General features: G+C 35.7%; 2 protein-coding genes across 8 annotated transcripts in view; one reads left to right on the top strand and one right to left on the bottom strand.

The window, feature by feature from the left end:
• Nucleotides 1–10,120, top strand: part of RNF139 (ring finger protein 139) — a 29,445-nt gene extending 19,325 nt beyond the window's left edge. The window contains exons 1-2 of one of the 3 annotated variants that reach the window (XM_060128504.1): nucleotides 3,783–3,970; nucleotides 4,452–7,045. In XM_060128504.1, the coding sequence (XP_059984487.1) occupies nucleotides 4,511–6,265 (1,755 nt within the window). In that variant the 5' untranslated portion in view covers nucleotides 3,783–3,970; nucleotides 4,452–4,510 and the 3' untranslated portion in view covers nucleotides 6,266–7,045. Of the gene's footprint in view, nucleotides 1–3,782; nucleotides 3,971–4,451 lie in introns of those variants that run through there. The other 2 variants (XM_060128505.1, XM_060128503.1) reach the window with 2 other exon arrangements.
• The window catches only part of TATDN1 (TatD DNase domain containing 1), a 38,252-nt gene continuing 31,443 nt past the window's right edge, over nucleotides 7,110–13,918 (bottom strand). For 4 of the 5 annotated variants that reach the window (XM_060128506.1, XM_060128509.1, XM_060128507.1 and 1 more), the window contains 3 exons: nucleotides 11,799–11,869; nucleotides 10,519–10,645; nucleotides 7,110–7,296 (listed from right to left, as the gene is read on the bottom strand). In XM_060128506.1, coding sequence (XP_059984489.1) covers nucleotides 7,194–7,296; nucleotides 10,519–10,645; nucleotides 11,799–11,869 — 301 coding nt within the window. In that variant the 3' untranslated portion in view covers nucleotides 7,110–7,193. Of the gene's footprint in view, nucleotides 7,297–8,539; nucleotides 8,644–10,518; nucleotides 10,646–11,798; nucleotides 11,870–13,918 lie in introns of all 5 variants that reach the window. The other variant, XR_009536560.1, reaches the window with a different exon arrangement.

Below are 13,918 nucleotides of genomic sequence, written 5' to 3' on the forward strand. Positions count from 1 at the left end.
TATTAAAATTAAAAACCTCCGTTAATCATAAGCCAGCATCAAAAAGTGAAAAGAGCGGCCACACATCTGGAGAAGATATTTGCATTACAGATAACTACAAAGAGTCTGTAGTCAGAATATTTTTTAAATGACTACAATAAGGAAAAACAACTCCGTAAATAATTGAGCAAAAGATAAACGGCAATTCACAGAGGAAGAAACATGAATGGTCAGTAAATCAAAAGGTGCCCTCTTTGATGAGTAATCAGAAATGTAATTTTTAGAAAAGGTTAAAAAACTCCACTATTATAATGAGATCTCCTTTGGGTAAAAAGCAAAAACAAGTATTTATCCATGAATGTGTGCTTATTTATGCAAAACTTGGTTAACTTTTCATTTAATACCTATAGGGTTGAACTTTTAAAAAAAAATCATGTTCCTATATTTCTTTTTAATAAACACATAGTTAAAAATTTAATTTAAAAGCAAAATTTATCTTATTAATAAAAAACTTAGAATACCCTTTTTTTAACCTAAAGTAAGAGTTTGATAGAAAAATTTTCTTTATGCTATAGTTTGTCAAGTACACCTACAGACTGACATCCCAAGATGTACATCCCAAGATGTTTTATTTACTTTGTTCTATATTTCATTGCATATGGTTCTCTTGGGAGTAATGTAGTTAAAACATTTTTGTACTGTTCCGTCTTTATTCTGTCAGGCATTGAAATGTTTTTCCACAGCTTGCTTTAGATTTTATATTAAAGGTATTTAAGGTACCTGGGGAGTTATGTCTTATTTCCTTCTAATTTTTAGTCCCCAACTTCCAGAAAGGTTAAGGGTATGAATGGACTTTACACATAAAAGAATTAAACACTTTGCTGAGTAACATGCATGGTGGTTTCTTTCTTGTTTTCAGCTTGTTTTGTTTGCTCATTTTTGGTAATCCAAATTGAAAAGGCCCTGAACTCTTTCATGAATTGAGTTCATGTATATCTTCAAAGCTCTGAATTGATTTTGATACCTGCCGTTTTCCTACCTTGAGCACTTTAGTGACGCTCTCTAATCACTGGAGAATTGGATCCCTGAATTGTGATTCCAGTTAATTCTATGCACCACTGTCCCAAGGTGATTTTTCTTTATAAAGTAGCATTTATATATAGCCTTGATTACTTATTGCAGGTCACTCTTAAATCCTAATGAGGAAACTGTCCTGGGGCTTAATTTACTTAGGCCTACAGGTTAAATATCAAGAGTTGCATGTCTGAAGTTGTGAAAATGCAATGAAACTTTGATATTATTGACAACACTTCCCGAAGGCCATGAGAGGGAATATTACTTGAGAGATTTGGAAAGTTGACTTTTTTTTCCTGTGAAATGAGAGCTGATTCTACATTCCATACACAGGAACATGAGTATAAAGGAAAAATTTAAGAATTTTAAAAATTAAAATAATTTTAAATAATAAACAATAATAAAATTAAAATAATTTTATACTATTCTTGAAATGTTTGGTCATTATTAAATCTTGGGGAATAATTTTAATCAAGAAAGAGTAGTATCAGGGGCTTCCCTGGTGGTACAGTGGTTAAGAATCTGCCTGCCAGTGCAGGGAACATGGGTTCGAGCCCTGGTCCAGGAAGGTCCCACATGCCAGGGAGCAACTAAGCCCGTGCGCCACAACTACTGAGGCTGCATGCCATAACTACTAATGCCTGCACGTCTAGAGCCCGTGCTCCGCAACAAGAGAAGCCACTGCAATGAGAAGCCCGCGCACCGCAAGGAAGAGTAGCCCCCGCTCACTGCAACTAGAGAAAGCCCGCGCGCAGCATCGAAGACCCAACGCAGCCAAAAATAAAAATAAATAAATTTTAAAAAAAGATTAAATGGAGACAAATCAACTTTAGGGGTGTTTACTTTAAAAAAAAAAGTATCAGATTGTTACTTGCTAGGAGACATCCAAACTTTGAGGTAGTCTCACTACACTATTTGTCTATCACACTCTCTTTTGTCCAGAAGTATTTCTAAAACCCAAATAATTCCTTAATCTGTGTAAAAATAAGCATCGGGGAAAAAAAGCTATTAGAATAAAAAGATCTGGTTATAAGTTACAGCACAGTTCATGAATATTCACAAGTAAAGATTAATGTACCACTTTGTGAATAGCAAGTTAAAAATAATTTACAGTCCCTGCTTGACTTTCTCCCTTTTAAAAAGTAACATAATAGAACTGAAGTTATCATGGTTTTGTTTTGACGCATTTTAGGAGATTAAGTTTTGTTTCAGGAAAAAATACTTTTGTTTTTCTGTGTAGAGAAAGTAAGATTACATATGGCATATGGTGGCTGAGTAAATTCCATTTCCTGTTACCTTCCACAGGAAGGGTTTCTAAACCTGCTCAAAAAAAAAGCCCATTTTCTGTTGAAAGGGCTCTTTGGGAGGATTATTAGTGGCCCACTTGTTCAGCGAATTGGGTGGTTCTTGCGCAGAGGTTGATGTATCTTCTAGGTGATTGTTTTCTTTTGTTGTCCTTTTCACAAATGACCTGACAAATAGGCACAGGATAAAATTTTAAGTTTGTGGGCAAAGTCATCATTTGGAGGAACTTGGCCCTTGCTTTTAACTGCAGTAGATTGTGGAATGGCTCTATTGTATTATGCAGTGTTGGTCTTGGTTGCATGCTGAAATCAGATGGATAGATAGATGGATGTTTAATTTGGAGTTTGTCACTTTTTCGGTACTCCAAGGTCCGATTTCTCAGCTTTGTCTTACCTTTTCATAGGTTTCAATTTCCAAGTGGGCTGTATTTTATGGTTGCCTTTAAAAATAGAACACAGAATTCAACAGAAACGTTTATTTCCCCAATTATTTTATTTTCTACAAAATATTTCGGGATCTATAGATGTAAAAGGTAGGATCCTTGCTTGCTAGTAGGTACCTACTCAGATAACTACAAACTTCAGTGTCAGGTGGTGTATGAGTACTAGGAGTTTCACCAAGTTCTGTAGATGTGCTGAAGGAACAGTCAGTATCAGGAAAAGTGGGTTTGTAGGATGGGTAGGATTTGAACAGTCAGGGATTTGGGAAGTTGATGGGGCCGTTCTGCCAGGCAAAGAGAAGAATGTAAATACAGCTGTAATCATGGCAGAGAAGAAGGGGTATGTTTGGGAAAGAAATCTGGAGCATTGGTGTGTGTGTTGGGAGGATTATTACTTTAAAGCAAATTGGGTCCTTGAATGTTAGGACAAGGAGTGTAGGTTTTAATTGATAGTAATTTCAGAGCTGCTGCAGTATTTTGAGCAGAGACATGAAGAAAGGCAATTTGGTGACGGCTTGTAGATGGATTTGGATGAGAGCGTTTTCAGAGACAGACTAATAGGTGGGTGTCACTGAGAAAAGGAAGGTATAGGTATTAGTAAAATTTGTCACTGATTGTCAGAGTTTGAGGATGAGGGACTAGAGGTGCTGTTAGGAGAATAACAATGGTACCTCTGACTGACATTGGAAATCGCGAGGAAGAGCTGTTTGAGGTGAGAGTAGGTTCAGTAGGTTTTAGAAGTTTTGGGTGTTGCAGTTGTAATGTAGAAGTGTAAGTAGGTGAATATTTGGGTGTGGTTCCTATAGCTGAAACCTTGGATAATAATGTTTATCGTAATCTCACTTAAAAATTTGTCAGAGCACCAAGAAAGATGGTGCTGGATGCACAACAGACTATACATTGGTTGCTTACGGGGGGGGGGGAGATTTATTAAAACGTGTGGTTTTCTGAATGTTACTTTTGTAATTTGAAGAACAGTAAAAAGGGTTGACTATTTGAAGAAAAAGATTCAAACATACAGGAAAAAGGAAACTTGGAGGAAATGTCTGGTATCTGAGGAAAGTATGTACAGAAAAAAAGTGAATTTGGACCTGAAGGAGAATGCTCAAATTTAAGGAGCAGGAAAAATAAGAGCCAGCAGGAGTTCAGTTTGAGTAAAAGGAGGAATTAGGGGTAAGTGTGAAACTTAAACTTGATTTCCTAAAGAACACGTTTGAGAAAAAGAAATCTCAGATTTAATAGGAACAAGTTTTCCATTTGGGTTACTTTTAATTCTTAATGTTTTTGTAATGGAATTATCTTAAATATTTTTAATTATGAATATGTTCTTTCAAGTTTCAAACTTCTTAAACTGTATATCATGACAAACTCATCTTGAAGATAATTTAGTAATTTGGACATATACTACTACCTGAATTACTTTGGAAATTAGAAAATAAGGGGTAGGATTTTTAAGGATGTTTGATCTGTCCTGTTGAACTTTGACTTTACAAAAAACATTTATTGGCCTTTAAGCCTAAATTGTATTCAGGCTTAACATTCATCAGTTTGAAAATATTCATACTTCCTTATTAAAGGAAGAATATCATAACTGTTAGTGGAAAAAACATTCTTTAAAAATGTTTCATTCGAATGTCCTTTCTTTTTTTTTTAGGTATATTTGTATCCAGTATTGTTCTGATCTTGTCACAGCGATCACTTTTCAAGTTTTACATGTACAGCTCAGCCTTTCTATTAGCTGCAACTTCAGTGTTGGTAAATTATTATGCTGCTTTGCACATTGACTTCTATGGTGCCTACAACACATCAGCTTTTGGAATTGAGCTGCTTCCTCGAAAAGGGCCCTCGCTGTGGATGGCACTCATCGTTCTACAGCTAACATTTGGAATTGGATACATTACACTACTCCAAATTCATTCCGTCTATTCACAGTTAATTATTTTGGATCTCTTGGTTCCTGTAATAGGCTTAATCACAGAGCTACCATTACACATCCGAGAGACTTTAGTTTTTACCTCTTCCTTGATTCTCACGTTAAATACAGTGCTTGTCTTGGCAGTGAAACTTAAGTGGTTTTATTATTCCACAAGATACGTTTATCTTTTAGTAAGGCACATGTATCGAATTTATGGATTACAGTTATTAATGGAGGACACATGGAAGAGGATTCGTTTCCCAGCTGTACTGAGAGTCTTTTGGCTAACAAGAATTACAGCTCAGGCTACGGTATTAATGTACATTTTAAGGATGGCAAATGAAACTGATTCCTTCGTTATTTCTTGGGATGATTTCTGGGACCTCATTTGTAATCTTATAATTAGTGGATGTGATTCCACACTCACTGTACTGGGCATGAGTGCTGTAATTTCCTCAATAGCCCATTATTTGGGTCTTGGAATATTGGCCTTTATTGGATCAACTGAAGAAGATGACAGGCGGCTTGGCTTTGTAGCACCTGTTTTATTTTTTATTTTGGCTCTTCAGACTGGTTTAAGTGGGCTAAGACCAGAAGAGAGACTTATTCGCTTAAGTAGAAACATGTGCCTTTTATTAACAGCAGTCCTGCATTTCATCCACGGAATGACAGACCCTGTATTAATGTCTCTCAGTGCCTCTCATGTGTCATCTTTTCGTAGACATTTTCCTGTGCTCTTTGTCTCTGCTTGCCTGTTTATTCTTCCTGTTATACTCAGTTACGTTCTTTGGCATCACTATGCACTAAATACATGGTTGTTTGCAGTTACAGCCTTTTGTGTGGAACTCTGCTTAAAAGTAATTGTTTCTCTCACTGTTTATACGTTATTCATGATTGATGGCTACTATAATGTCCTCTGGGAAAAGCTTGATGATTATGTCTACTATGTTCGTTCAACAGGCAATATTATTGAATTTATATTTGGAGTGGTAATGTTTGGAAATGGGGCTTATACTATGATGTTTGAGTCAGGAAGTAAAATTCGGGCTTGTATGATGTGCTTACATGCCTATTTTAACATCTATTTACAAGCAAAAAATGGCTGGAAGACATTCATGAATCGTAGAACTGCTGTAAAAAAAATTAATTCACTTCCTGAAATAAAAGGGAGCCGCCTACAAGAAATAGATGATGTATGTGCAATCTGCTATCATGAGTTTACAACATCTGCTCGTATTACACCATGTAATCATTATTTCCATGCACTTTGCCTTCGGAAATGGCTGTACATTCAAGATACTTGTCCGATGTGCCATCAAAAAGTGTACATTGAAGATGATACCAAGGATAATTCAAATATATCTAACAACAATGGATTTATCGCACCCAATGAAAATCCAGAGGAAGCTGTAAGAGAAGCTGCTGCTGAATCTGACAGGGAATTGAATGACGACAGTTCAGACTGTGATGACGACGCTCAAAGAGAAAGAAATGGAGTGATTCAGCACACAGGCACAGCAGCTGAAGAACTGATTAATGATGATACTGATTAAAATAGCATTTACTAATCATTGAGGTATTTGTTTAAAATTCAGTTCATCCAAAATGGAGTAATATGCTTCACTTCAGTGTGTAACCAAGCACAAAAACAGTATCAATGTTGAATCTGTGAATGGTTTTCCGTTTACTGTGATGTGCTACTGTAAATATACCTCTTCAATTACTTCTGGTCTCTTTGGTGACCTATTTAAATTTGTGTACATTATTGTACATAGAATAAAATTTTCACATTTTTATGACAAATTTGAACAAATAACTTTTTAATAGATGTAATAATATGGTGCGTCAACTGTGCCAAAGATTCCTCAATGGAAGTATATAATGTATCTAACTCTGGACCCTAGTTTTTCTTTAAAATGGATGGGAGAGAATAAAAATGCAAATCAGGGGAAACCGTATTAAATCAAAGAAATCAGATAATTTGGACCAACCAGAGGATAAATGCTAAATGTAGAGTATTTTTAAAACTAAGGAAAAAAATAGGCTGCCAGAAGTGATTGAGACACTTTTTTGAAATTTGAGAGTAGCATTGTGGTCGAGCTGGGTTTGAAAGTCACAATTCGGAGAGTGTGTGAGTTGAGAAACAGGCTTATTTATATATCAACTAACCTTTGGTATAAACCAGGATGTGCTATTTTTGATGTAAAAATCACTATATTTGTTAGCCAATCTGTTTGCAGAGTTGACATAAAACTGTCCTTTTGAACTTTTGAAGAGATTACAACATGAAATATTTGGGGGATTTCACTATTTTAAACTAAGACATTAAGTGACTTTAAAAAATTCTCATCTGACTTCATGGGTGGCATACAGTGATATAATACCTCTTTAGACAACTTCCAGAGAATTCCTTTATTGAAACTTTTAAGTTTTACCATGAAATTTTATGTACATGATGGAAAAACGGGAGACACATACCAGTTACATGTCAGGAAAAAATATTTTAATAGTGTTGTTATATAGCGTATTGGCTAGTTCCAGTGGATCTTCATCTCTTACTGCTGACATTATTTCCAGTATTTGACTAAAACAGAACAAAAATGGATGGTTACATTTCTAAGTACATATTCTGTTTTAAAGGTATTATCTTTTTTCACATAAAGGAAAAGATACTGTTTTAGCATCTTTTAACATAAAAAGCCGAGCAGGCGTTAAAGTTTTCAGCAACGTTAACAGAAAGTTTAACTGCTAGGATATTTAAAACAGAGCAGTTAAAGACAAATTTCTGAGACAGTCTTGCATATAACTAGAGCCAGGCACCAGGTTCAAGTAAATTACAAAACCAGCCCATATTATGTGTACCACAATTACGGAATTAACCCAGTGGAAATGAAGAGTCCTTTTAAACTGTGGGTTAATTACACATTAGTGGGTCATGATGCGCTTTTAAAAAATAAAAAGGAAAAGCACACTGCATTTAGTAAGGCAAGTACTGTTTCATTTTTGTTTGGGTTTTATTTATACATGCAAGTGTACTGAGTCACAGTGTGGTACTGTGGGGATAGCAGTTAAAGTTTGAAAGCCACTGCTTAGAGAACTGGTCGTAAAGGACAGCAAGAAATTGCTGCATCACCACCAGCAGACTGACAACAAAGGAAGTTAGAGCAAGTTACTTAGAACAATGTATGGTTATTGGGGGGGATGGAGAGAGAGAACGTCCTATGTTTTCCCCTTCAACAGAAAGGTGTGAATCTTTGTTTCTTTGCCTAGAATAATAATTACCAGTAGCTGTTTTCTAGCAATATTATATGTAGACAATATTTCTTATACATGAATTAGAAAGTTCAAAGTCAGAATTAGACATTGAAATATTCTTTGTCTTAAGCTTTTTGTTCCCTTTATGGGTTTTTAAAATATGAACACCTAAAGGAATCAGGGACAGAGATTACAGATTAACTGGAACTTTTAAATTCTATAGGAGTAACAAAAGCCTTGTTTATATTAAATGAACTGACTATACAGTTTTTATCTGACAGTCCAAATAGGCTAAAAGCAAATCTGTTAACACTGAAAGTGACACTAAAGATTCAATTTTCTTAGCAAACTAGATTTTTCTTCTATTAACTACTTGGAATTGGAAATACATAATACTGGGAAATCAGTATGATTCCTGCCACCAATCTCCCTTCTGGTCCTTTCTCCACACTGATACCAGTTAATAGCTTTCCTGCTTAAAATCCTTTGGGTTCTGATAAAATCTAAATTCCTAAGGGTGGCACACAAAAGCCCTCACTCTCTGGCCTTACAGTACCTTCCCTATCACTTACCGAGCATCCTACTTTATGCCACACTGCAGTCATTGTTCCAAGCTCTTCTTCAGTCTGCCTTCGCTGAAGCTGTTTGTCTTGGTCTGGCCTAACTCCTGGTCCAACTTAGTAAACAGATGAAATGTCACCTTAGTTAAGCACTCCATTTCCCCTCAGGGCAGGCAGCTGCTCTGTCCTATGGTCCCAGTTATATGTTCATACCTCTATAACAGCACTACTATCTTGGATTATACTTTTTATCTGCTTGTTTGCTCTAGGAGGATCCTTGTCAGACTTGGTTAATGCCTTAACCAAAGTGCCTGGCACAGTATACCTACTCATCTGGTGGGATGAGGGTGGGAACGGTCTTGATTCTTCTGTGTAGTCTCAGTAACTTGTACCTTTCCTGATATTTGGCAAGAGCTCCAAAATGTATTTCAAGGAACTTATAATCTAATGGGGGCGGGGGGGGGCAGAGATCTCTATACAAATAATTGGAACATAAAACTCTTAACAGATGGAGTTTATAAAAATGACTTTGTAAGTAGGAATTAACTTGCTAATTAATATTTCGCATTAGACTAGGGGCATGTGTATTTCTGAAATGCGGTTTAAAATTTTTCAGTTTGCAAATGTTGATTTTCCCAAGCTCTGCCTACTCAGAACTGGTATTCATGATTGCAGTAGATACTCAAAAGCCTTCTTGGTTCTTAATAGTCTGCATTTAGAAACACCTTAAAATTTTGTCTTGAAAATATGCAGCTAAAGTCAACAGCTATACTTTTACTTAAGATTAAGGCAGTGTGGAAAACCAATTTAGATACACTGTTGGCAACTACTTCCTCTAAGCTGGCTGCTGGAAAACTGCCAGTTTCTTGTCTCTACTGTCCTTTTAAATCTCCAAAGAATTACTGAAATGTCTCTGGACTGAACTTGCAAGTACCTACATTTCATAAAAATTACAAGTGTTTCTTTACTAATCAGAGTTTAAATATATTCCTCACCCTACAGATTTTAAAACATTCAGTTTTAAAGTCTTTGCCAACATCAGCATGTTAATAAAAATAAAGGAAAATCTTTCCAGTGTATCTTTATAGAATAATTCTTTATTTTTCTGCTCACTGAATTTTAGATCTGGCTTATCTAATATATTCTTACCTGTTAAAACTACTAAAAAAAGATGGAGCATATTAAAGGAATTACTACAACAATCCTATATTAATTTTTATGAATGTGTGATAAATATATCCAGTTGCCCGAACTGGTAAGCCATACTAGATTGATACAGTCAGATTTAAATTACTGCTTGTGCAACAAAAGAAACTGGATGACAGGCCCATTAAAATAAACTTTTCCTATAAATTACAATATGCTGTACAGCTCCTTGGCAGTTAGATGTGTAATACCGCCCTTTTCACATGTGCTCTGTATTAGTTTAAAAAATGATTCTGAATTAGTTTTTTTTTCCCTAGGAAATAAAATTCTATAAAGTTCTGCCCTTTTTCTCGGTTGGAAAAAGGAAATCATTTCTATAATTTGTCCTTTTGTTCAGAGGCTTAAAGAACTGTGTTATTTCTTAGGTTCATTCAAGCTGTCAAATCACTTAAAATACAGATACCATTAAAAAAAGGTCTTCTGCTAAGACTGTGCTTTTATACATCAGCAGGAAACCTGCAAGATAACAGAACTTAAGCCAGGTAAGGTGATTCTATGTATGGATAGCTTTAAGATCTTTTTCCCTCCCTACAAAATGACAAATGACCAAAATCACATGAAGTTCTTACTCTGTAATAAAACCACTCTGGGTTGAGAGGATATGAAAAAAGGAGCTGATACACAGCAATTAGGCACGAATTCCTCCAAATCACTGCATTAAAATGGTGTTTGATAACTTCACTTGGATTTCACCCAACTTTAATTCTGTCCCTTGAGTTCATTTTGTAAATGGCATTTGATGGTTGACTTCAATGTTCTGGACACCATGAAAACAAGGTACTTACATTATATGGCAGGGTTCATTTCTGTCTTTCAAACAGTGCCCATTTTCCCACTTCTTTTTGGTGGGAAATGAAGTTTTTATATATTTTGATCCAGCATGTGTACTTTTGACTCCACACCAAGGTGCATCTAGAGTTAAGCGAAGAAAGAGAAGTCTCTCAAAGAGATTTTTACCTTTTTAAATTATTGTTTTTTAATGAATATTATTAAACTATTATATAACCTCTAAAATATACACCATGATTCAGCTTAAAAAATGGTAAAAGGCAACAGAAAACAGCTTTAAGAAAAGTACAAGATAAAATCTTGAACTGTACAAATTCTTAAACTTTTATTTCTTTTTTTCCCCACTAACAGTATTGTTGGTGTGTGGTATGCTGTAAAAAATCTAAAGCTAAAAGAAATACAGCTGTAACATGAAAACATTTAAGTTAAACTTCTGTTTGCCCCTACTGAATGTAAAACAGTGGCTTTGATTTTTTTGTTTTTTGTTGTTGTTTGTATTTTTTGGCCGTGCCACGTGGCATGCGGGATCCTAGTTCCCTGATGACCAGGGATCGAACCCCGTCCCCCCTCCAGTGGAAGCTTAATCACTGGACGGCCAGGGAAGTCCCAAAAACAGTGGCTTTGAATACTGGGATTATTTACTTACCTAAATCTCTAATAAAGAATTGTAATAGCTTACACATTTTACAACCATTGTATTTTTAATAAGATAATTTAGTTTTCATGACTCCCCAAGGAAATACACCTGATTTCTTCAGAATGGCTCAGTCTTGACTTTACTAAAAAAGTCCATGTGTATAAGAAGAGCCTTGAGCTCAGGGTAGAGATAAAATTTTTAGCTTCTAACTTTGTCTTACTTTGAGAGGCAGCAGATTAATTGCTAAAATTCTTAAATCCAATTGATTTAAATGTTTGCACTTTACTTAAAAAGTATTGTACAATTAAGCCATTACAAAGAAGACATTGTTTAAAAAAAATTCTGAATAGTTTTTGAAAGCCTGAGGTGAAATGCTTAGTTAAGACTCCTGTTTAATACAACAGCCTCCTTAGTTACCCACATGGTCTGACGTTCCATTCTTAAGTGCTTAGGCTTAGTCAGACTTCTAAAATTGAAAAACTCGCTTGTGTAAATATTTTCCATTACGGCTCCCAAAGACTTCCTGAAAAGTGTAATTGTTGAGGTTGAGCATGCTAATAAAATAATACTTGTTTACTTTTCTCTAGCTCTTTTTGGGTATGGTTTAATATGAAAATTAAGTTCTAAAAGCAAACTTACCAGTCTCAATCATTAATTTTTCACTAGGTATTGACTTCAGAACTTCCAAATTAGCCTCAGTTTTCAGTGAGCTTGAAAAAAAAAGTTATTCATATATAAAATAAAAAGGTGCATTTAATGAACAGCAACTTTTTCATATTATAAACTTGTCTAAAACAGATTACAGAACTAACCCAAAATCCTGAAACAAAACTTTGGTTGGCTACAATGGAAGTATACTTTAGAAAGTATTTGCACATTCCCATCCTTACAGAATCCAGGTTAAGATCTATTCCAACCAGATCCTGCCTTTAGGGGGTGCAATTTTTTGTGCCTTCGGTTGATCGTCCAATAACTTTCTGTAACAGTCTATGTTAAACAATTCTTTGAAAAGAATTTATTTGCGTCTCTGGGTAATTTGCATTGTTTAGAGCTCATAAGGCTGCATTTGAAGGTATGGCCAATTTCTTTATGGGCCAAATACCCAGGGATTCACTGGTATGAAGGAATCAGATACTCAAGGTTCATGTTTCACTAATCAGAAATAGAATCTTCACAAAGGATGAAAATCACAATCACTGTTAGAACTATGAGTATTTAACATGGTATGAAACTAGAAAGCTGGTTAGGAGATGCCAGTTTTATTATTCCTGTTTAGACCCCACCACAACCCACCCCCAAATCTGGAAACTTTTAAGATCTTCCATTACTCCTGATATTCTGAAACGTGATAATGTGTCCGGGCATAAAACCTTTTCATCCATTTAGGCAGCTGGAATCTTCCAATTTAGACTCTTCCCCACCCCTAACTGGGAACATATTATGGAAAAACAGGACTTTTCCTCTTTCATTTTCTTTCTTCTCTCTGGGACTTCAATTAGTCAATTTTAGGACTCCTGAATTGGTCTCCGAGGCCCTGTTTCTTTCATACCTTTTTTTCTGGGGAATTAATTTTCATTTTCACACCCTGAGATAGACAGGATTATTGGTTCCAATTCTCTCTCATTTGACAGAATTACATATCTGCACCCTTGCCATGATTTCTTAGTAGGAAGAAGGAACCTGAATCTGGCCATGGCCTCAAGACTTGCTTTGACCAATGGGATGATATGGCCAAGAGGCTTGGAATGCACTTTCGTGATTTGCAATGGCACCCTCATGATCTTCTGAGATTAGCATGCACTAAGTAACTGTTACCTCTTCAGCCTGGGCATCCCGAATGAAAACACATGGCGAAGATCTGAACCCAACATGGAGCCTGTGGCAGAGTTCACCTCTATCAATTAAACCCCAGCTGACCCAAAGACCCATGAGTGTTTAAAAAAAAAAAAAAAAAGTTTACTGTAATATGTCAATGAGTTTTGGGATGGTTTGCTATATATGTGATGACATACTGTCCTTATGTTGCATTTTTAACTTCAGGACTTGATACAACTTTTCATTATGGAGAGTTTCAAATATACACATAACTAGAATAACACAGCACCCCCTTCTCCATGTATCTATTACCTGTAGCCCCATCAATTATCAACTCCTGGATGATCCCGTCCCACCCACTGAATGCTTTCCTCTGGGATCGACATAAGCATTCCAAGTCTTAGTCCTCAATAATCCAGTTTGTTCAGTTTTCTTGAGAAAAAATTACTTTCCCCCCGAGTATAAATGCTTGCTCCTTTGTACTCTGTGCATGGGAGTGGATATGGGGATTGGTATCTTTCTCTATATAGGCCTTCAATCACCCTGTTTTGGTCGCCATTCTAAGTCCGAAGCCTTTCTGGGATTCTGTCTGCAACACCTGCTCCCATCTCCTCTGAGGCCCTTTAGTGGTACAGTCGTCTAAGTTTTCTCTTCCAATTTAATCTGTCTTCCAGAAATCTACAAAACATTTCTCCATTAGCAAAACTTTGGCCTTTTTTTCTTTACTTTTCCTTTTTGAATATAATTTTATTTTAGCATTTTAGGAGGGGTAGGAGGGAAATGTGTGTCTGGTTTACCGTAAGTACCAGCCTTTTGTTAGTGTTCTCTAGAAAAAAACAAAATTCTTATTTTCAACCAGCTTAATACTTGGTCAATATATTTTCTAAAATATGCTGATATATTTGATATGGATACTAAATTTAAAACATGACCAAATTTTTGGA

The sequence above is a fragment of the Lagenorhynchus albirostris genome, chromosome 17 (genome assembly GCF_949774975.1).
Source record: "Lagenorhynchus albirostris chromosome 17, mLagAlb1.1, whole genome shotgun sequence".
Lineage (NCBI taxonomy): Eukaryota > Metazoa > Chordata > Mammalia > Artiodactyla > Delphinidae > Lagenorhynchus > Lagenorhynchus albirostris.